Genomic DNA, 25,566 nt, shown 5'->3' with positions numbered 1-25,566 from the left:
ATTATTTATTTTTGCGAATTTATTCAATAATTTGGTTATCTTTCAAATTCGTATCTTACGAATTAGCGCCACGATTGGATGTTATATCACATATTTTTCCTTGCTGTGGCTGTGAGTTCTATTGTATTAAACAATAGTCTTACCCAATCTCAAGCGGATCTTCATCATTTACTTAGAAGAACGAATTCAAGTTCAATAAATAGTAATGAGTCAAATTCGACGTGTTACATACTGGACTCATTTGTTTATCATACGTCAACTGTTAAGTTTCAAGACGAAAAAGTTCGTATTCAAGGAACAGGACTGACAGTCATTCATTCTTCATCAAGCAATGGCGAAGAAGTATTTCGCTTGCATAATACAACTATTGAGCTTTCATCTTTATTATTAGAAATTGGAGAGAACAATTCATATGCATTTGTGAATGATCTATCTTCATTTTCATTATGTTCTGTTATATATTCAATTCACACGAATAATTTCGCGCCTTTCATCACAGCAAACGGAACGATTCAGATGAATAATATTTCTCTTAAATTTGATAATCGGGCAGAGAGAATTAGTTCAAGTTTGGTGGAATTTCAAAATAATGGAACTGTTGGAATAAGCTCTTCATGCTTTGATTCCATTCTTTATCTTAAAAATGGCCCATTTATTGCAAGAGGTGATTTTTACAAAATGGGGGCAAATGATAATTCATTCATTAATATTACTTCTTCAACGATTGATACTCAACCACTCATTCAAAAGCAAGCTCCAATTATAAACCAGTGTTTTTGTTCGGAAGTCGATGAATGTATTTGCCCATATTCCGTAAGGTATATAACGTTAATGAATATCCAATTTTTGGATGCGCAGAATCCAGTTACTGGAGGAATTTTGGGGTGCGGAGAATCTGTTATTGAATTTGTGGCTCATAATTCCTCATTCATAAATGCAAAGACTACATATTCTACCCACTTGAGGCATACTAGCGGAAGTGCAACATATTCAAACGATGCATTTGTATCATGCACTACAAGTGGAGATAATGGAGGGGGAGCTATTTGGTGTAAAAATACTAATATATTAGTTGATCATTGCGTGTTTAATGCTTGCGCAGTGTATGGAGATGAACCGAAAGGTCATGGAGGAGGGCTGTATGCGCGCGAAGGTGGTTATAAAAAATGTCTGAACAGTAATTTTACACAGAACCATGCTGATTATGCAGGTGCTGGAGTTGCTTTCCACAATAACTCTGTACATTTAATTCAGAATTGTACTTTCGTGCGTAATGATGCTGGCTATTATTCTTCCTATCAATCTATCGGTGCCAGCTCGAATTCAATTTTTTCAGCTAATAGTGTGCGAAATGGCTCCGTAACGGGATTTGCTTCTGCATTTTCTCTTCAGAGTGCAACGGGATATATCACTGTTTCCAACTGTGAGGCAATCCACGGCACTGCTCAGGACGAAATTGGAGCATTTTATATTGGATCTCCAAGTCATCCTGCAGATATCAGATTAAGTTATCTATGGTTTGTGAATAATGTGTTGAGCCATTCTGCGAAGGTCTTTCATGCAAACGACGTTGTTGTAGACAAAGTGTGGCAAGATCATATGAGCGATAAAACAAGATGGGAAAGTTGCTTTTCAATCAGTGATTCTCCTCATGTATTTTTTAGAGTTGGAAATTGGCCAGGTGGCTATGTTGATGATTCGTATGTTCCGTTTCCTCCGGATAAACTTTTAGTCGGGGGAAACGGAGCCGATTGGAGCAATTGCGGTTACAACGTTTCTTGGAAGTGTAGAACAATAAAATATGCTGTTGACAGATGGGGAGCCCCTCGCAGATGCAACATTCAACAGGATGATGACGAATACATAGAAAGTAATATCAATATTAATGGTGATAAGAACATTATCCTAAACGGCCACGGAAAAATGACAACACTCAAAACAGACGGAACGATGATAACTGTTAGCAGTTCAGGAAAGTTGAACCTTTCGCAGTTCAACATTATGTGGAGAGGGCAAGATGTGATCATGAAAGTTACAAGTGGAACAAGCATCATTGACAATTGTGCTGTAACGGATGATGCATCTCAGCACAGCAACGGCGGAGTAGTATTGACCGGAGGCTCAACAACAATAACATCTTGTTCTTTTACATCACTTGTGACAAAGACAAACCCAACAATACAAGTGAAGCAGGGATCAATCTGTAATATTTCAAGCTCTTCTTTTACAAATATAAACGGAACAGGATGTAATGGAGGAGTTATTCTTGGTAATATTTCAAGCGGCAAGTCACTCAACATTATGAACACTAATTTTACCAACTGCTCAGCATTGAGCGGATGGGGAGGATCGGTGTATGTGTACGTGCCAGATGGAGGGAAATTCACTGTTGGAAGCGGAGGACAGGTAAAGTTCAATAAATCTGTTGCTTCAGTATCTGGCTCAAACTGGGGAGGAGGATTAGGTATTAAATTAACATCCAGCAATTCGATTTTCTCTCTTTCAAACATGTCATTCAGCCAGTGCAATGCATTTCGAGCGCTGAATGTTTCAGTACAAGCGCCTGAGCTGTACGATGTGATAAGCACATCCACTTTTTCGTATGACTTCCAGAATGATATTAACATGCAATTGACTTATATGCATGGGACTAATTCATACACAGGAAATCTTGCAATTCCGCTCATAATCTATTTCTTTGGCAAGCAAAATCCGGCATACGTCTCACATTCTGACATTTCTGCGAATTATATTCGCTGTGGTTTTGAGGTTGCGCCTTGCTATACGATCGAACGAGCAATCACTGAAAACTTTCAGAACAGCGCTGTGAAAAACATTGTAATGCTTGATTTATTTGTGTTTGATCCAATCACTTTGGATAATTATAAATACGCACTTTCTGCAAAAAACACCAGCTATTCTGTTACATTCAACACGGCTGCAACTCCAACTCCTGGCTTGAACGCCAGCGAAGCAATGGAGCAAGGGTTGGTGAACATAACGGTCAATACTTCTATTTCCAAAGCAAAACTTGGTTTCCCATCTTCAATGAATTTTCCATCTGCAATTGTGCTCCACAAAGGAAATGCCACTTTAACATTAACGGATGTCATTTTAGACGGAAGTCCAACATCGTTTACCCTTTTCAGAATCACCAACGGAACGCTTCAATGCACTTCTGGCTGCAAGATTCAAGGAATGACATTCAGCAATTCTTCCGCTTTCGTTTGCGACTCACTGGGGAAGCTTATCATTAATAACTTCTCATTCACAGATTATCGATGCATGACGCTTGATGTTGGTATTGTTCAAGGGGTTGGTGGTATTGTTGAGATCGGAAATTCAAATTTTTCGTCTTCGGAAGAAATTAACAGTTCTCCTGTTGTTTTGATAGGATCGTCCATGAACGTTTCCAGCTGTTCTTTTGACTCATGTTTGAGAGCAAATGGAAACGGAGGAGGAATTTGCTCACAGATGACTAGTGGGTCATATTTGAAGGTGTATAATACATCATTCAAATCATGTAAGGTTAACATGGTTTCTGGACTGGGAGGAGGATTGTACTTTTACGATAATTATGCTTCAAATTTCTTGCTTAGCGACATTTCTTTTGCTGATTGCGCAGCCTTTCGAGGGCCAAAAATTTTTATTAGCAGCAATGATTTGTATCTTTTAGTTTCCAGGCAGTCTTTTGCGTTTAATCCAGACATTAGAGACCTTACGAGCTACTTGGGCTATGAGCGGGGCAATACGTCTTTCCCGATTCCTCTTATGCTTTATCTGCGCGACCGATGGGATTTTGCGCTTGTTGGATGGGAGAACGCGCATGATTTCACAATGTGCGGGTTTGAGGACTATCCCTGCAGGACGATTTACGGCGCTGCCTATTATCGCTTCAGGCAAGCTGGCTGCAATGCACATCTGATGACTTCCTTCAAGTTCGACGGGACAGAAGTGATGGATGTGAGCAAATATTTTGTGATGCAGAATAAAAGTCAAGATCACTTCGAGATTGTCAGCGACAGTAATTCGATTAGAAGCCAATACGATGGCTATATATACACGAAAAAGGATGTTACGCTTCAAGAAATTAATTTTGACGTGAAAAGTACAATGAAAAATGTGCAAAATTTATTCTCTTCTCACCAAGGAGAACTGACACTCAACAGCATCACAATAAATATTGATAGCAACGATGAAGTTAGCTACACTTTATTTGGAGCATTTGGCGGATCTCTTGTTTTGAATAACTTTGTATACAGCGCTGCGCTGAAGATGAAAAACGTGAATGCACATTTTGCATATTCAGACTTGTCATCTTCATCATCAATCACACTCAACAACCTTAGCATATTCAATTTCATAACACCAACTACAAGTTCTTCTGCAGAATCAGCTCCTTTTCAAGCACGCAACGGTGCATTGAACATCAACAACTCCACGTTTTTGAACATGAATTTTGATAACAATGCATTGCTATTTTCTTCTGGTGGTACTGGCGTTTCTGTGAATTCTTCATCATTTGTAAACATTACACGAAATTTCAAAAGCAGCTCTGTACTTCACATTGCAAATCAACAGGGGATATCTTCTTCAACTGCATATTACAACATAAAGATCGACAACTCATCATTCACTAATTGCACCTCAGATAACATGTGTCGATGCGGCTCTGCAGTATCATTTTATTTTAGCGCTACAAACGGATTGCGCTTGAGCGGGGTAAATTTTGATAACTGCTCAACTTTAACTGAGAATTCAAACGAACTTGGGAGTGGAGCATTCTACATCAACGATGAAAGCGACAAAATGAAATATCTTTTATTCAAAGATCTTGCCTTTACGCCTTTGAAAGCGACAACAGACAAATTCATGCGATATTTTCATGTTGATGCATACAATCTATCGCGTTTTGTGAACGACCAAAACTTTTTGTTTGAATTTCAGCCCTTGTACACAACCATCATGACAGGGTATGAAAGCCACAATTACAGCTTCTGGATTCCACTTGAGATTTTCTTCCGAAACTTGAAATCGCCTGTCTACGTGGGCGAAGACAACGGTGCAGATTTTTCTGGTTGTGGAGACATTGCGTATCCTTGCTTGACGATCAACGGCAGTACTTTCTGGAGGTTTCCAAGGACTGTTACGTCTGCTATGATATTGAAGCCAGACTTTAAGTTTTATCAAATAGCCGATTTGAACGTCTTTCGGTACGACATTTCAGCGCATCCAGATAACCCTGTTATTAATGTGACTGCATTGGAGGGAAACAACCTTCCAACTTTAAGGAATGCATATATTATCAACAATGTTACGTCACTGATTCATAACATGACACTTAAGCTCCCTGTGAACATTGGTCAGGGAATCACTGCATTTTTTGAATGCCAAAGCGGAGAATTAAAGGTGAACAACACATTAATGGAATGTGAAGTATACACCAGTTCAAATTCTGAAGGGCATCAAACAAATGAACAGTGGAATTTTGAGTATTCGCTTGTGAGAGCGACTGGAGGAACTGCATCCATATTCGATCTTTCTTGGCGCAATCGGAGATTCAAAGGATTTCCATTTGGCCATTCAGTTGGAAGTGGAGCGACTGTTATTTTTAAGGATTGCTATTTCAACAGTATTTTTACAAATATTGAGAAGCTGTTTCTGGCTGAAAATGGGGGAAGCTTTGGACTTTCATCAACTTTGTGCAACAATACAGCTTATTCTACTCAAGATTTAATTTATGCCAAAAATGCGGGAACGGTCTTTCTTGAAGACTCCAATTTTGAACAGCTGGATTTCACAAAGGCTTCAATCATTCATTCTGTAAACGCGTCAGCTTTGATTCGACTGAACGGGACATCGTTCAAAAACATCTCGAAAACAGACGGAAACGGGACTGTTGTGAACGCTGGCTGCAATCCATCAAGCTTGGCGAAGTCGAATGAACAGAAACAGAAAAATTCGGAAAGTCAGCTTTCAATAGATAACTGCTCATTCGTTCAATGTACAACTTCAAAGGATGCAAGCTGTGGAGGTGCAATATATGCCGAGCTCACTTCTAACAACATTTTTGCTCTAAGCAACACCAATTTTATCGAGTGTTCTGTACCGAATATTAGAAGTGCAAGTCCAAACAAAGATGAAATTTCAGAGTCAAATCGAAGTAAATACAATACACATCAAAACGGAAAATCTCTCAAAAAGAGATCCAACAACCTTGGAGGCAGAGGGGGAGGAGTGATGATTTATTCATATTCCAACACGATACAATTTGATTTACAAAATATTGACTTTACAAATTGTCAAGCTTGGCTCGGCCATTCTCTGTTTATAGATACGTTCAACATGTCGTCTATTGCTGAAAAAAGTTCATTTCAATCAATTAAATACAAAGCAAGCAGAGAAAACACTCCGATAAATGCTTTTGAGACTAAAGATCAATTAATTTGCTTTGAGCTCCGAAATGAAACTGTTCCACTCGAATTAGAAATATTCTTGCGTACAAGAGTACCTACAGTTCATGTTAATGGATCCAGAAGTGATTATAATTTCATTGAGAACATTGGCGTATTTGATGGAGGGCATGATTTCACAAATTGTGGATATGAGGATTTTCCCTGTGCAACAGTTGCTGGTGCAATCACCCATCAAACAACATTTGAGAAAAGAATAATACAACTGGACAATTTGTATTTTAAATTTGATAGATACATCCTTTTGGAAGATCGCCATTTCGAGGTGATTGCGCCTGCCACTGGAAGTGGTGGCTCTGCTTTCTATACAATAGATGTAACACAAACAGCTACGAGAGATGCTGCTTCTTCAGTTGGCAGCTCTAATTTCGCACTTCTGGTAGTACGTAACGAAACATTGATGCATCAGATTGTTATACAGTTCCCAACACAAATGAATTTATTTTCCACTTTCGTTAGAGCTGAAAGCAATATATTCAAACTTGAAGATGTTTTGCTCAAGTTTTCAAATCCTTCGGTAATTCCATTTTCTCTTGGAATGAGCCGCAATGGAGGTTCATTTGAACTTGATGTGAACAATTTTACTTCTTTGTGCTGGAGTTCAATGCCAATGCTTCAAACAACCGGAGCTAACTCTGTTATGAAGTTATCATCTGTGAAATTGGATGGCGTTATTGCTAAAAATCAAAATGGACTTCTTTTTGCAACGAGCGGAGGAAGTTTACTTCTGAATCAAGTTGCCATTAATACAATTTCCTTGTCTGAATCCTTGCAGTACCATCAAATATACGCCACTGATGGATCTTCACTTTCAATAGATTCATCAACCGTGTCTCACATGTCTTTCTCTTCTTTGCCATTCGTGGAAGTGGTTCATGCTCATGTGGCTGAATTTCTGAATACAAAGTTTCTCAACATCAGTCGAAATAACGGAAACGGATCTGTGGCGATGCTGTCGCATGAAGCATTAAGAGATACAATTAATGACAAATTTACCATAAATAATTGCTCTTTCGAAGGATGTTCGGTTAAAGGAACAGGAAACGATGGTGGTGCGCTCTTTGTGAATTTGAATCCTGTATTTAACTGGGAACTGAAGAACTCTTCATTCACTTCTTGCTATGCTCCAGTCAATGCAAGCATCATTCAGCAGCCATGGAATGCAACACACATACGCACATTTATGGGGAAAGGAGGAGCCATATTTCTTTTAATTCCACAGGAAGATGTTGATTTTTCTCTATCTGACTTGACTTTCACGTCGAATGAAGCAGATTTGGGGAAGAATTTATTTATTTCAGGCAAAGACTTGATCGTTTCTTTGAGGCAGCACAAAGGGAGACTTGCTGATTGGATACCCGATTCTCCTACAGGAAATTGGAATCGCTATTTGATGGAAGGATTTGACAATCACGATCCAGCTGTCTCAATTCCACTGGGATATTATTTGCTGGATATAAAAGATGTTATTCATGTTGATGCAAACGGGTTTGACGTGACTGCATGCGGTTTTTGGGACTTCGCATGCAAAGATATTACATATGCTTCAAACAGGCTGCCAAATAATGAATCACTTACAATTCGGATCAACAAGAATGTTATTGAACGATCGACAATTCAATTGCCAGAGGATTGCTCCAGAATATGTTTATTGAGAGAAAATGAAAACACTCCTTCATCGCTCACACCAGATGTTACAACAGATGTTGATTGTGTAATTTTGAATGAGATTGAGCTTGAAGTTTACTCTATTACTTTTGTTCTTCCTTCAATCACTTCATCTTCTTCAAAAGCAGCCAATTCTCCATCATTAAGTAATTCTAAATTAGAATCAATAATTAAACAAAGCGAAAATTATGTCAGTCTCAGTGATTGTTATGTTGTGCCACAATCTTCTACTCAAACTGAATGCATATTCGTTTCACTTCTTTCGGTGATTAAAGGAACAGCTGATGTTAGTAATTTACACATCGGAGCTCCGACTTCTTCATCATCGTCAATTGATGCAAACTCAAATGCTCCAATGAAATTTGGATCTGTTAATCTTATTAATGTTGTAAATAACGGAAATCTCAATCTTTCGTCAAGCGTTCTCACTTCAGCCTCATTTACAGATGGATCTTTGGTGAAAAGCATTGCTGGATGCTCAATCAAAGTTTCGAATGTGAATTTTTCAAGCATCAGCAGCGAGAGCGGGAACGGGTCATGCTTGTGGCATCTGATGGGAACAGATACTCCTGTAGACTCTGAATCTGTTATAAATTCAGTATTTGTCAACTCATCCACTTTTACAGATTGCTCTGTGAAGCATTCAAGGACACACGGAGGAGCTATGTTTGTGCAGATGAAACAGGAATGCCAATGGAAAATAGTCGATTCAAAGATAACTGGATGCAAAGCGCCAAAAACGAATTACGAAGATTTCAAGGATTATTTGGACACGCCTTTGCGAAATCCACCAGCATGGGATTATTACACTGCTCAAGGCAAAGGAGGAGGCATCTATCTCTATCTCGATCACACAGAAGCAGACTGGGTTGTGCAAATGAGGAGAGAAGCAATGACGGGCAATGATGCTGATTATGGACGTAACCTGTTTGTCGATAGTGCTTCGCTACCAATCTCTGTGAAGCGCGTTAATCTGCCCAATTTTACAGACTCAGAAGAAGACATTGCAAGAGACAAGCCTTTGTTTGCTGGATTTGATGAGCACGACAACTGGACTCACATACCAATCGAGTATTATCTGAGGAATTTGTATGGAATTGTGTTTGCATCAATCAAAGGTGTTGATGTGAGCGCTTGCGGATTCTTGAACTATCGCTGCCGCAGCTTGAATCATGCTCTACGTCGCCAAGGATTAAGCAATCGGAATGTCACTGTGATTGAGAACTTAGACGTGAACGAAACGATATCACTAACATACGGCACAGCAAATATTTCTGGAAACACTCCACAAGAAAAGTTAATTATGAGAATGACGTCTTCTCATACAAGCTTGATTGAGGTTCTAATAAGCATGACATTCAACAGTCTCCGACTTTGCGTGGATTCAACTTTGCCTTCAATGAATGCTATGATTGAAGTCAAGGACAATTCAGATATCACGTTCAATCGAATAGTTTTTGAGCCGAACGTTGGAGAACAAGACTGGTCGTTCATGATTGTAAGCAGCGGCAGCGCTTATTTGAATGATTTCTCTTATTCCCTGTCAAATGCTGGGTTTTCATCTGAATCACTGGCTGGATCCCAATCCAATTCAAATGTTCTTTCATATAAACGTCCTCTAATATCAATTATTGGAGAGCAATCGAAGTTGCGATTGAGCCAATCAACAATATCAGAACAAATTGAAACAAAATCTTGCATCGTATCTGTTCAGGACAGGGGTAGTGCTGAAATTGTTTCTTGCACGATCGAACATCACTTATCTGAAGATGCTTCGTTTATTCAGAGCATCAATTCACGTGATATCGTTCTTAACAGTACGGTTTTCGATTCGATGACTCTTTCAAAGGGAAATGGTACGATAGCCTCCCATGTAACTACAAGCAATGTGATTAACAATTTGAAATATGAAAACTGCTCATTCAAAAATTGTCATGCTTCTTCAACAAAGCATCAAAGTGGAGGAGCGCTTTTCATTAAATTAAAGTCATCTGATTGTCTGACTGTTAACAAATGCACATTTAGCTTCTGCGAAACACCAGTTACAAGCGCAAAAACATACAACCAGTCAGAACGCGGGTCTGATATCTCAAAAGGCTACACAGAATTTGGCAGAGGAGGAGGCATTTATCTGCATATGATTGATGCTGATGTGAGCTTTAGTATCAATGACATGAAAAACGAAACAAACAAGGCAGATTTTGGACGAGATATTTTCATTTCAAGCCCAGATCTTCTTGTTACGATGAAGCAGCAATGTATTGTTCCCCACAATGATATATTATCTGATCAAGTTTATCCAGATGAAGAAATACAAATGATGTCTGGCTATGACAACCATGACGACTGGACACATGTTCCATTGATTTACTATTTGAAAACGCTTCCAGAATTCATTTTTGTTTCCGATAAGGGAATTAATGTATCTTCATGTGGATTTATTATGTATCAGTGCAAAAGCATGCCATTGGCTTTTCGAAGACAAGGAGTTGATAGAAGAAAGCTTCAAGTTGATACAGATGTGATTGTAAGGGAAGCTATTTCACTTTCATCCGGAACTCTTTCTGTGAAAGGGAAAAACGATTCGATAATACACTCAGTTACATTTGACCCATCAGTTGCGAATTCAGTTACAAGCTTTTACAACAGCTCAATCACTTCAGATTTGCATCAGCTTCTTTTTATCGTACCGTCTGATGGAACAACATTACAATCACAGTTTATCATCGATCATTCTGATTCAAATGTAACCTTCGAAAATTGTTCTGCTGCGACAAACGATTCATCACCAATGTTGAAGCCTTTTGTTACAGTTCGAAATGGGAAAGTCATTTTTGATAAGTTTATGTTGAAATTTGGAGAAGGAAATAATGAAGGAAAAACGTTGATTGATTCAGCATCGTTTATAATCGCATCAAGTCAAAGCCAAATTTCAATTACTAATTCAGTGATGGAAGCAGTGAAGTTTTCTGGATTAAGTTCTTTTGTCAATGCAAATGAAAATGCTTCCATTGAAATTCGTAATTGCAGCTGGAACAATATTCTTTCACACGATTCTTCATTCCTTTCGATTTCATCACCTCGACGTTTGACGATAAGCGACTCTCAGATAACATCTGTTTATTCGTCTGATTGCAATGGGTCGGTGCTGCATTTGAGCAGCATTCCTCCAATTCCTGGAAATACTGGATCTGTTTCTCTTGCAAATTCTTCATTTTCCAATTGCTCTGTCGCTGCTCCAAATTCTCAGTTTTCATACGGAGGAGGTGCAATCCTTGCAACAGTTGATTCTTCGTTGACACTTCAATTCAGCAATCTTTCGTTTGCTGAATGTTCTGTTTCTTCCACTCAGAGCGAGCGAAGCACTTGCGGTGGTGCAATCTTTTTGTGTTTGGAATCAGTCGATGCTCCTGTAACTTTTGGAGCAGATTTGAAATTTGAAAGAAATGCAGCTAATTTTGGAAAGAACATCTTCATTTCTTCGCAAAATCTCACTGCTTCAATCACACGTTCAAGATATCAATTCTTCAAATGCTATGACGAGCTTTATACACAAGGAGACTGGGCAAAGAAGTGGGTATGGGATAGAAACGACTTTATGGGATATGATAATCATAATTCTGCTGAAGTAATACCGCTGGGTTATTATCTGATGGATCAACAAGAGCAGATTTTCCTTTCAGATGAAGGAAAAGATGTGACGGCTTGTGGCTTCTATGATTATCACTGCAAGACCTTCAACTATGCAATTTGGAGGCAAACAAAAAATAATGTCTATTTATCTACAACGAGAAAGAACGTAACAGTCAACGAGTCAGTCACTTTAGCTGAAGAAGTTGTTCTTTCTGAGGGAACAATGCGCTTAAGAAGCAACCGAAGCGATGATTCTGTTCCCGTTTCTTCAAGAATTGTAGTGAGCCCTTCATCATCGTCAACATCTTCTTCTCTTTTTGCAAATGCTGTTCAAGATGCGATTATTGTTTCGAGTATTCCAAGTGAATATTTTGATATTGAATTTCACGTTCCTTCATTACTCAGTGCCAAAAGTTCCATCATTCACCTTGATGACCAGATTCATGTATTTGTCAGATGCGGTCTAACTTATCAAACTCCAGGCGAAGGATTGAGTTTCATTTTCATCGCAGAAACAAGAGGTTCACTGATTTTGGATGACTGCTTTATTGGTACTCCTGTTCATTCAAGCACTTCGTTCTCCTCTTTGCGCAAATTCAATGAAATTACGCCGAAGTACCTCTTTAATAACGGGTCATTTATCAAAGTTAGTGGAACTTCTGCCCAAGCAGAATTGAGAAATATGCAAGTCCACAACACAGAGCACGGCGACAGCAGTTCTCTGGTCGAAGTCATTGGCGGAGCATCACTCACTTTGAACAGAGATGAATTTGAATCGTCTCAAATGGTCAAGTCTTCTCTTATTCGAGGAAACGATGCTAATAACGTAACCGTTGTGGATACAATCTTCCACTCAATTACAACGCAGCAGAAAGGAGGAAGTTGCGTGAAAATTGGAGATGATAGCATTGTAAAGACAATTGAATCATATACACCACATCAACAGTTGTATCGCCACACTCCAACAAGAAATACTGTTGAAGCCATTTTTTCCTTTAGAAACTGCACTTTTGATGCTTGTGCTTCAACAGCTGCTTCTTCTGATGGAGGAGCGCTTCAGATGATTTTAAAGCCGAATCCACAGACTTCAAGTTCCCAACAATTGTTGATTAGTGGCTGCAGCTTCATTGATTGTACTTGCCCAACGTTACAATCTGAAAACGGGAAGGGAGGTGCCATCTTTTTATATCTCGATGATCCTCTTATTGATTGGTGCATCAGTACACCAGAATTTGAAACTAATAAAGCGACACTCGGCTTGAATCTATTTGTTTCATCGTACAAACTGAATGAGTCAATAACAGCTACAAGACTTCCATTTATTTCTGCTTCTGAATATACATTTGATCACTCGCTCTATCAAGGATACAACGAATTTAACAGCTGGAAAGCAATTCCGCTACCATTTTATATCCTCCCTCTTCACCAACATATATGCATTAAGGAGACAGGTGTCAACTCAACTGCATGTGGATTTACTGATTATCAGTGCGAAAGTTTGCATTATGCTTTGTATCGCCAGAACAAACCAACAACGAAAGAGGAAGTGGCAATAATGGAAAGAGTGCTTCTGGAGGAAGAGATAAAACTGACAGGAAAAGAACTTGAAGTCATTTCGAACAAACTTATCGATCCATCTGCACAAACACTGAATGCACAAATTGTTGTGCTTAACGGAGAAAGAAATGAGCTGGATGGAATAATTGAAAGCACGAAAAAAGCCTTGTTTGATTCCATTGAGTTTATTGTGCCAAAAGCTATTCAATCACATTCTTCTGTTGTAAAAGTTACAAGTGGCGAGTTTCTACTCAACAGAAGCATAATTACTCCTTCTGATCCTTTGTTGGAGTTATCTTGTCGATTCATAAGCGCCACAAGTGGAAAAGTTATTATCAAATCTATTTCATTTGCAAGTAATTTAATTCTTGTATCTTCTTCATCAGCACACTCATTTTCTGCTTCAAATTCAGATAATGGAGTCGGATCATTTTTATTTGTTGAAGGAAGCTCGACCGAAGGAACAATCGATCGATTTTCTTTTACGCAAGTCAAATGCAAAGGGAGAACGAGCGTTCTTGGGATTGACAATGGAGCAACACTTTCAATTACAAACTCGGATTTTTCTCATCTAACACTCGACGAGAATTGTATTGTAGAAGCAGATAATATTAAAAGCCTGTCGATAAGCGATACAAACATATCATCTCTTGGCATGAAATCGGGATCTACAATTTCTGTTTCTACTAATGATGCCTTGACGGTCGAGAACTGTTCGTTCAGCAGCATCAAATTGGATACAATTGGAGGAAGCACCATTCATGTTAAGGACGGTACTTCTACTCATTCAAAGAGAGTTTCAAATAAAGCCAATGCATCTTCAATGGATCCTTCTTCTTTCAAGAGGAATTCCAATACGAATCTCGAAGCTGTGCACATCGCATCGTGCTATTTCAGCGAATGTGCTGTTTGTGAAAGTTCTTGCACCGGAGGAGCCATCATGATTACTCCAACAAATATGATGGATGTTGATATTGATAGCTGTTCGTTCTCAAATTGCGTTGCAGGAAGTTCGCTTTTTGGAGAAGCATCTATTTCTTCAACATCACCTGAGAACACAAATGCTCCAACGCGTGGAGGAGCCATTTATTTTTATTTGGTTGATGCATCAGCCAATTGGCGAATTAACAACCCCACTTGGAGCTCAATTGGAGAAGCTAATATGAACAATGCGCAGATTGGCCGGGACTTTTTCATATCTTCTGCTAATTTGACTCACTCAGTTCAGGCATCTTGTTTGCCATTCTTTGACAACGTCAACTATGATGAATGCTATTACTTTGATCAGAGCTCGCTTAGAGGATACGACGAGCACGATGACTGGACATCCATTCCAATTGGATTTTATCTCCTTCGGCAGCATGCTTCGATTTACGTATCATCTGTTGGATACGACACCACTGCTTGTGGGTTCACGATGTATCATTGCCATTCGCTTCCGTATGCACTGAACAGACAACAGAAGACGGAGGCATTTGTGACAGTGAACTATACAATGGAGCTGACGGAAGAGTTTTCAGTTTCCACAAATTCTCTTTTGATTACAGCAAACGACACTTCGGTGAATGCGCAGTTTGTTGTTGTTAAAGGAACAAGACGGACTAATCAAGGTTTTATTCAAAATGCAAAGATATTGAATTATGCTTTGATTGACTTTTGCGTTCCAAGCACATTGGAAGATTATAAATCACTTGTTTATCAAACAAATGGGAATATTTCGATAGAACATTGTTCTCTTGTCCCAATGGACATATCGGGAACTGTCACATATCCAATAATGGTTGTAACTGGAGGGAAAATGAATGTGTCAGATTTCCAAATGAATCCAACAATGTTTGCTCCGCAACTTCAGTCGTTGGCATCAACTTATAATTATAATCTACAAATGAATGCACACTCTAATGAAGCAAATGACCTTCACAACATAACCTTTGAGAACACCTCTTTGCTAATTGTTGAGGGACAAACTTCCATTGTTGATTTATCCAAAATCATGTTCAGCAATGGAAACATCAACGGACAAATTCCATTGATAAGTTCAAGAAACTCAGCAAACTTAACACTGAAGAATTCGACATTCAATAAATTGTCTCTTAATAAAGCGTCAATTTTGTATTCCGCAGAATCTGCTCGTTCAGAAGTGAATGAAGTGAAAATGGAGGATATAACTTTGAATTCAGCCTCTCTGATGAAATCAAATAATTCAGCTTCGTTGACATTTAGAGATTCAGAAGTCAGAAACATTACATCGGAAAGCGGATGTGGAGCAGCAATGCGATTTTATGAGGGAACAGACGAAGAAAACAATGGGAAAACAATCAAAATCGGCAATGTTTCATTTGACAAATGCAGTGTCACTGAGACAAATACAAAAGGAGGAGCAATTTATGCTGAGTTTAAAAAAGGATCGCGTTGGGAATGCTCAAACTGCTCATTTGTGTCGTGCTCTGCTCCTTTTTCTCAAACGTATCCAGTTTCTTCAAATGCAAAAATTGGTCTTGGAGGTGCTATTTCGCTTCATTTCCATCATCAGCTTGCTTCTTGGATGATTTCGACACCTTCTTTCCCAGCAAAATCTGAAGCAAACGCAAATCAAGCCACACTTGGGCGAAATATTTTTGTGTCATCTCCGTTTTTGAACCAAACGATTACAAATGCTTCTCTTCCTTTTGTAAGTCCAGTATATCCTCAGAGCTATTACTTTGATCATTCAGAGATGGAAGGGTTCAATGAACATAATGCAACATATAATATTCCGCTAACATATTATTTGCTCAATCAACACCAGACTCAATATGTGTCAACATACGGAAATGATACAACTGCATGCGGATATGATGAATATCACTGCTATTCTTTGCCCTGGACCGTTTGGAGACAGCGGAGCGACATAAAACACGTAACAATAAATGATACGATGTATTTGATGAATCAGTTTAGAGTTGGTGATTTGTGGACTGGAACTAATTTATTTTATAATCTTTCGATTATTTCCAGCAAAGAAGAAAGACACGCTCAGTTTGTTGTTCGTGATTTACAAAACAACGAAGATTTCACTGGCGTGTTTGAGAACAGCAATACAAATACTTTATTTAATAAAATTGATTTCTGCTTGCCTGAAACAATTGAAAGGCACTCATCATTTTTGCGACAGATTAGCGGAACTGTTAATGTTGCTTGTTGTTCTCTTATTCCAACTGAGATTTCACACACGCTGAAATACCCTATGTTTTACGTGGAAGGAGGACAGCTGAATGTTGAGGCATTTGATATTGCTCCTTGCGTCTTTGTACAAAATACACCCAATTGGATTAAGACAAATTCATCTTCATCAATGTTAGCATCTGCAGCCCAAACAAATGATGCTGCTCAACAAACTATTCTATCTTCAACTTCACTGTTAACCATCAACGGAATGACAGCATCTGCCGTTCTCGATAACTTTTCCTTAACTTCAGTTGTCTCTAAAGGAAATAACGCAACAATTGATGTATCAAATAGATCAAAGCTCTTTTTCAAAAAATCCACTTTGACTGAATTGTCGAATGATTATTCGCCTTTGATTTCTTCTTCTTCTTGCAGTTCTGTTGAAATCGAATCTATTGTTGTTAACACAACACACTTTAAAGACGCTTCCATTCTTCGAAGCATTCATTCCATTCTCCTTAACCTTACGAACAGCACATTTGCAGACACAACACGAACAAAAACAGGAGGCTCGGCGATTTGGATTGAGTGTGGAGAAGATTCTCAGTTTAGCTCAAATTCAGGAGAAGCAATATCTTTACGTGATTGCTCTTTTACAAGATGCAGATTGATTGGAGAAGAAGCATTGTCTTCATTGAAAAATACACGAAAGACAAACAGTGTTGAGGAAAGCAACGACGCTCTTCCATCTATCTTTGACTCCTCATGCGGAGGTGCAATTTTTGCCTCACTTGGACGAACTGTATCTGTCCAATTGAAGGGGTGCAGATTTTCTGAATGCGCTGTGCCGAATGAAGAATCAACGACTATTTCTTCTTCTTCAAATGCAGCTTCTGCAAATGGTTGTGGTGGTGCGATTCTGCTATTCTTAACAGATTCTGAAGCTGATTGGATAATTGAAACTCCAACTTTTCCAGTAAATCCGTCTTCATTTATGAATAAAGCAAAGTTTGGAAGAGACTTGTTTGTGACTTCGCCAGCGTTGAATCACTCAATTATCCATTCCCGTCTTCCATTTTTCCCATTAAACAGAAGATTCGATCATTCTTCAATGGAAGGATACGATGAGCACAACAGCTGGACATCAATTCCGCTTGGCTTCTATCTGCTTCCGTTGGAAACATCCATTTATATTTCTACGGAAGGATTCAACACAACTGCTTGTGGCTTTGACGATTATCATTGTGAATCATTGAATTATGCGATTCATAGACAGAACAATCCTCAAAAGGGTAATGTAACAGTAATTGGGTCATTTGAATTGAGCCATGAATTTTCTGTGCCAAACGAATTGTTTGTTCTGACTGCCCCTAATTCATCAATTGCAGAAATGATAATTATGAATGTTGAAGAAAGCAATCAAAATGGATTGTTTGAAAGCAATTCAAATACAACGTTGAAGCAATTAAAGATAAAAGTCCCGAAGCTTATTTCTAATCATGAAGCAATTTTCACAGTTTCTGGTAACTCATTCACTTTGACTTCATGCTCATTGGTTGCTGTTGAAGACAGAACAATTAACAATGCATTTATGAAAGTTACAGCAGGGAAGGTTGAAGTTAGCAAGTTCACATTTATTGCAACAGAAACCACTGTATTTGCTTCGTCAAATTCATTTTCCAATCTATCAGATAATATTCTGAATTTCACTTCTCTTTTCAGTCTCTCTGGTTCTTCGACTATTGCATCATTCGATTCATTAACACTGAAACAAATAACAATTGATGGAGACAAATCAGTTGTTGAAATTCAAAATGGAGCTTCTCTTTGTACAACAAATTCTGTGCTTTCATCGATTCGTTCGCTGACTTCAAGTTCCTATGTTCGTTCAACACCAATATTAACTTCGGATCAAGCAGAATTACTGGCTTTGAATAATGTTTCTGTAATGTCAATCTCGTTTTCTTCTTCTTCTGTTTTGTATTCAAGGAGAACAAATAAACTAAATGTTAGCTGCTCACATTTCGGTGGCCTCAACATCAAAGGAGGAAATGGTACTGCATTCTGTTTTGATGAACCCGAAGAAGCTGAAAGTTCTGTAAATAATAGACTAATTATAATAATAAATAACGCAATTGACAACTGCTTTTTGAGCGAATCGAATTCTGTTGGAGGCGCAATGTACGCGAGACTGCGAAAACAGACAAGATTTGAAGTGAAAAACACTTCATTTGAATCATGTGCTGTTCCAAACACACAAGGAAGCTCCGGAAAGGGAGGCGCTGTTTATGTGTATGCAATAGATAGCAATTTGGATTGGCTGTTTTCTCCGATTGCTTTCCCACTGTCTGATGAGCGAACAGCAAACAAAGCAGAATTTGGAAGAGACATGTTTGTGGATTCTTACAAATTGAATGAAACAATAACTCGTTCTTCGCTTCCTTTTATTCCTATAATTCCACCGGACTGCTACTATTTCGATCATTCTTCTCTTTCTGGATACAATGAACACAACAACTGGACTGTTATTCCTCTGGTTTATTATAATCTCGACCAGCACAAAACTGTTTATGTATCAAGCGATGGAGTCGATACAACTGCTTGCGGATTTGATGAATATCATTGCAAAACTCTGCATTGGGCTGTTTGGAGACAGACGTCGGTTAAAGATAAGAATGTTACAGTTAATTCATCATTCACTCTGGTGAATGAGTTCAATGTTTCTTTCGATTCTTTCATTCTGAAAGGAAACGAAAGCAACTGCAAATGCTTTATAACTCAAACAGTGCCAAATTCAAACATGAAAGGAATAATCGAAAATCATAACATAGCATCAATCACCGATATTCATTTTGTTGTTCCTGAAGTGCTTAATCGTCATTCAACTTTGATGAATAACAGAAAAGGAACACTGACAATCCAGCGATCTTCGTTGATTCCTCCATCTTCCAACAGAATCACTTTCAGCTTCCTTGATGCTACTTACGGAACAGTCTCTGTGACTGATTTTATAGTGGAACCTATGGCAATCGGTCAGAGTTCTGCAAATGTCGAAAATATTCTTCTCACAAACTCTTGTTTCATCTCTTCGCAGGGTCAAGAAACAGTTGTTTCGATGACAAATCTTGCTGTTTCTTCTATTTCATCAACTTCTTCTTCGCCTTTGATGCAATTTGGATGTAAAACTACAACAGTCATCAAGAATTCAAAGTTTGAGCAGATCAGCTCAACATCTTCTTCTGTAATTTGCTTCAGTTCCGTGAAGAATGCAACAATATCTTCATGCGTTTTCACAGCAATCAGCAAGCAAAATGGAGATGGAAGCTGCATTGAACACAGAGGAGAGACAGACTCTCAGCTGATATCGAGAATTGAGAATTGCTCATTCACTGACTGCCATATTTCGAAAACTTCAACGTCGAATTCGAAGAAATCAAATGATGCTCTTTCAAATACGATCAAAAACAATCAGAAAGATCAAAGCCGGTACAGAAACAACAATCAGGAAGGATTGAGTGGAGGAGCTTTGTTTATTGAGATGAATTATCTTGCAGTCATTGAAGTATTCAATTGTGCTTTTAACGACTGCTCCGCTCCTTCTGAGCCAGGATCAAAGGGAAAAGGAGGAAGCATTGGAATATACACGCAGAATTTGGATGCTTCGTTCTGTTTGAGAGATTTGAACTTCACATCAAGCTCGGCTGAACTGGGCTTGAATGTGTTTGTGGACGGACTTTATTTACCAAAGGAAATAACTTACAGCACACTCACTTTCTTCAAAGTGTTTGACGGATGGAATGTACACGAACTTGAAGGATTTGACGAGCACAACAGCACCATTGCGATTCCTCTTGGTTACTATTTGCTTGAGCTGAGCAACTGGATCCACACGTCAACTGAAGGATTGGATGTGTCTGCTTGCGGATTCTGGAATTATACCTGCAACTCACTAAACTACGCAATTGAAAGGGATCCATCGAAAATGCAAGTGTCAATTGACAAAAGCTGCTATTTCAAAGGTGAAAGCGTTATTTCTCGATTGTTTTTGATTGACGGAAAAGCTGTTGACAGCGAAATTCCATCAACAGCTTCTCAACATTCTTCTGAAAAGAAAGGAATTATTCGATTCATTGATTCTCCAGCGAATGGAATCAGAAAAGCTCCGATTACAGTTCAATCGAGCGTTGAAATCGATAATTGCATTTTCTGCATTCCTTCTTCTTTCCCTTCACATTCTTCTTTGCTGCATGTGGCAAAGGATGCTCTTAAAGTCTCTGAATGCGAAATACTTCATGAAGACTCATTCATTGATCCGTTTGATTCGACATTGACTTCATCTTCATTTACCTGTAATGATCTTCATAGATATCGGTTCTCCTTCTCACTTATTCTGATTTCTGGAGGTCGATTAGATGTTGAAGACATGCAACTAACTAACTTCGAATTCAATGCTCCTATATTTTCATTGGAAGAAGGTGCACTCTTTTCATTGAAAAAGCTGAATGTGTCGGGTATTTCTTTTTCAAATGGAGCAGTTATTTCAATGAAGAATGCACATCCAAAAGAAGACTTTTCACTGAAATTGGAAGATTCAATTTTTGTGGGATTGACCCAGGAAAGAAGCGGTCCATGTGTTTTGTCTGTAAATCATGGAAAGGCGTCACTTACGAGAATTATTGTGGAAAAATGCGTGTCTGAATCATCTTTGGGATGTGCACTTAATGTTGAGAATGCTGTTCTAGCAGTGAGTGATTGTGTGTTCAATGGAGAAATCAGAAATGCAACAACTTCTTCGGATGAAGCATTAACAATTCAAAAGCATTCAATGGAATCGAATGAGCAACTCATCGATGGATATAATAAAGGACTTATTTCAAAGAACGCATTATTAAGTGTTGAATTAGAGGCAGAAGAAGATATATACGCTCTCTGTGATTGGAAAGGCTCGATTCTTCGTGTTGTTAACAGTTCATGCGATATTTCCGCCTCTCAGTTAAGTAATTGCGAGTCCGGAGCATTTAGCGTAACAGGCGGAAATGTTGTTATAAAGGATGTTGTATTCGAGTCAAATGGGATTGAAAGCAAAATGTATCCAAAAGCACGAAAAGATATCATTTGCGATGGAAATGCTGATTTAGATATTCTTTCATCAATCAAGCCAAGTCCTCCAGAAGCTCAATCTGCTTTTAATAATCAGAATTATCCGTTTGTTCTTTCTCGAGTTAGCGGAGAGGCAGAAGGAACAACAGAAGGGGGCGAAGAAAGCAAAGAAGAAGAAGAAGAGCAAGTAAAGGAAATGGAACATTTATGGATTCTTTCTGCTTCTTGTACTCTGCATAATGATGCTTCGATCACAAAAGGATTTCTCTTTCATCCTTCTGTCTCAAAGATGACACGTTCTGACCAACCAGAAATTGCGCCTGATAAACCTGAAGACACGCCTATCGAAGAAGAGCAGGAAGAAGAAGTTAAAGAAGAAGAGGACCAAACGACAGAAATTGAAGGAGATTCGACTGATGCACAAAAATCTGCGTACTTCAAAAGAAGTCGCAATCATAGAAAACAGATAACAACTGAAAAATCAAAGATTTTGAATACTGACTCAACTGAAGAAAGAGAGCCCATCACTGTAACATTCACAGGAACTTCACTTCTTCCTTGCAATGTGACTGCTGAAATGCGCTATATTTTGAAAGATGGAAGCTTGAACAGAACAACAGATGTGGCTGTGGCGCAGTTTGTTGATCCGACAACTGTTAAAGTTGTACTGAATGCTGATCTCGTGTTGGGAGATGAGGAAGAAGAGGAAGAAAAGAAGAGGAAGGATGAAGAGGAAAAGAAAAAGAAAGAAGAGCAAGAAAAGGAGGAAGCGGAAAAAGAGAAGCAGAAACAACACGCAAAGAACAAGAGACATTTAATCAATAATAGAGTTGAAGAAGATGAAGAGGTGAAGCAAGTTGAAGATGTTTATGTATGTCTTCGTTTTTGGAATCCCTCTGGAACCGTTCTTCGAACAACTGCTTTTTATATGAACACACGAAACACGCCTCCACTTCCTGATCCGCCTGTGATTGAACCTGAGCCAGAACCTGATCCTGTGATGCCTCCTGATGATGGAAACCGCAACGTCAATGAGCAAAAGACACAGTCAAGAGCATTCCCCTGGTGGGTCATATTGATTGTGGTTGGAGTGGTTTCTGTTGTTGTGGTAATTGTCATTGTGACATCGAAGAAGAAGAAAAAGAATTCGCAGCACAAACAAGACGAAGCACCTGACAGTATTTCTTCTGAGGACGAAATGGAGAAAGAAATGACTTTGGATGAAAGCGATGCTGACTTTAAAGCTGCAAGCTGCAACTTGACTCTTTCCTCAGAAACACTCCCAGTCAAAGTGGTTGACGAAGTAACTAATGGATCGTCTGTGAATGGAATTGATTCAAATGATTTCACTAGCAGCACAGACCAACTGCTTCCAGTGAAGAAGAGCAGTCCAAACAGCTCTTGTACTTCCTCGACTGCTTCGTTGCTCTCGTTAAATCCTTCATCTGGGTTGATGAATGCTCCTTCTGCATCAAAAGAATACAGTGTTCGCAAGATCTCTTCGTTGAAGTCAACTAACAAGTTTTTTGAAAGCAATAGTACAATTAATAATTCTAGAAAGCGTTCTTTCACTATCAATCCTCTAGCGAACAGTCCAGATGCAGACGAAGAAAGAGAAGATATCAGACGCTCATTCAATAGATCAATTTCATCCAATTCTGAACCATCATTTGACGAAGATGAAACACTCACACTTGTACAAACACCTGCATTGCTCAATGAAAGTCGTGGCAGTGACATGTTTGATGATCTGACAGAACAAGAAAGAGGAAGCGACATTACACAGCAGTCAAATATGCTCAATCACTCTTCAGATTCAATGCATTCGGATCTCTTTGCTGATATTTTATCTACTTCGACATTTACAGCCTCACAGACTTCAGGAAATAAAGATAGAGAATCAAATGCTGCTGATTCATATAAATCAACTCAGAAATCAAAAGGAAGGAAAACAAAACGTGGAAACAAACTTTCAAAAGCTTTCCATAATTCAGCAGCTGACAATAATATGGCATCGATGAATACTTTATCAATGACAAATTCTTCTTCTGCTTCAAATTCATCCGGTCTGGATGAAATAGAAGGAGAGGAAGACAACAGCAAACAGAGCAAAGAGATGTTTTGCGTTGATTTGGATGACTTTGATACGATTCTCGGAAAGAGCGTTGATTCAACTACTGTTTCTAATTCGATCTTATCTCCATCTGATTTATCTGCTTATTCAACGACTTCTACTTCAAAATTGTCGCAACGTGATCCAAATGCTTCGCCAAAGACGCCTGAACTTCTGGATGAAAAGATGATAACAACTGTCACTTCAATGAATGGCAAGGGTGCGACAACATCTTATCGTGAATCTCAAGATATCGCTTCTGGTGACATGAATGTGTTTGGAAAGAGTGGTGAAGATAATGAAGATGAATTGTTAAGGGGAATGGCATTGAATTCACAGGCAATTTCAGAAGATGGAGAAAAGAAGAGGAAGAGAAAGAAAGACAAGAAAGACAAGAAAGATAAAAAAGAAAAGAAAGAAAAGAAAGATAAAAAAGATAAAAAGATGAAATCAAGCAACAAAAAGAAACAACAAAAGTCTGAGGAAGATGTTGCGCTACAAGACATAATTGATGAATTCTTCTTGAATGGAGATCTGGAATTTGGAGAGGAGGAGCTTAGGGAACTGGACGAACTTGAAAAAGCAACAGAAAATCAACTCGACAAAGAGGTTTTTGGCGGAGTTGAAGAAGAAGGAGAAGAAAGAGGGTCAGATAGAAGCTTGGGATTGATGAGCAACGAGTTCATTATCAGTGAAGAAGAAGAGATTTTCAATAAAGCAGCATCAGAAAAAGGAGCTAATAATGAACAGAACTTGTTTTTAGGTGATGCTTTTGCGAAAAGAGAGAAGGAAGCATCAAAAGACTTTGAAGAAGTAGGGAACTTAACAGTACTTGACACAGAACAACCCTCGAAGAAAAAGGTTAAAACGAAGAAAGAGAAGAAGGAGAAGAGAAAGAGAAAGAAGAAAGAAAATCAGGTAGTTGAGGAAACTGAGAAGGTATTTGAAGGAGGAAAGGATCGCTTGAGCGTCGGTTACTTTGATGATTATTTTGAAGAAGAAATGAAGTAAATAAGCTCAAATCAAATATGAGGTTTTAAAAAGTGTTTGTCGTTTTACTATGTGCTTAATTACATATTTTTTTATATGTTTTACAAATTAAAAAGTGAAACATTGTATAATTATATTTTGGATCAAAGAATACAGTTGTATGTTTTGTTGAAACGATTTTACTTGTTGGCCGATATTATTGCTTTCATTTTTGATTTTTTTCAAGTTTTTATTTTTGATGATAAACGGAGTTTTGATTGTCTTTTAATAAATTTTTATTATTCATACAGTGTTATGTACAAGTTGTTCTTAATTTTCAATCTTTCTCAATTATTTATTTTCTGCTTTCTCAATTCTTTATTATTGATTCTTTTATAAGTCTAATTATGTTTTGGTCAAAATATTTTTTTTAAATTTTTTTACCCTGCCCTATGTAATTTTTTATTTATCCGAAGATTTATTTCGATTCATTGTTTTCTCACATTATGTTGGGAAATGTTTTTTTATAAAAAAATTCAAGTTATTGAATCAAATTTTATGTTTTTGTTTATTTACAATTTATTTAGATACAATTCTTTCTTATAAGCTATCGAACTTTTCAATCTTGTATTCTACATATTTAGAATTTTTTTGATTTATCTCCTTTCTGACATTTTTCATATGTATCTTAGAACTTTTCATTTTCTCTTGGCATTGCTGCATCTTTATTGTTAATAACGTTTTCATTATAATTCTTGTTATTGTTTGAAAAGTTTTAGTCGAAAGACAGAGAGAAGTACAATTTTTAAAATGTTTTGATGTTTCACATTCATTTTTGTTTCAAATAACAGTCTGCCTTTAATGTTTGATTTTGAATTTTTTTTTTTTTTTTGACACAATAATGTT

The 25,566-nt window shown here is 38.1% G+C and overlaps 1 protein-coding gene across 1 annotated transcript; it reads left to right on the top strand.

The window, feature by feature from the left end:
- Positions 1–516: 516 nt before the first annotated feature.
- On the top strand, positions 517–25,529 carry MONOS_5407 (uncharacterized protein; the record flags this gene model as incomplete). Its single annotated transcript, XM_067875551.1, has 2 exons — positions 517–9,958; positions 10,184–25,529. The coding sequence occupies 2 exons, from the start codon at positions 517–519 to the stop codon at positions 24,700–24,702; spliced, it is 23,961 nt and encodes a 7,986-aa protein (XP_067735293.1). The 3' UTR covers positions 24,703–25,529.
- Between the last annotated feature and the right edge of the window lie 37 nt (positions 25,530–25,566).

This window comes from Monocercomonoides exilis, assembly GCF_001643675.1.
Source record: "Monocercomonoides exilis strain PA203 chromosome Unknown scaffold3-2548433, whole genome shotgun sequence".
NCBI lineage: Eukaryota > Preaxostyla > Oxymonadida > Polymastigidae > Monocercomonoides > Monocercomonoides exilis.
This window is presented reverse-complemented; position numbering and strand designations above follow the sequence as displayed.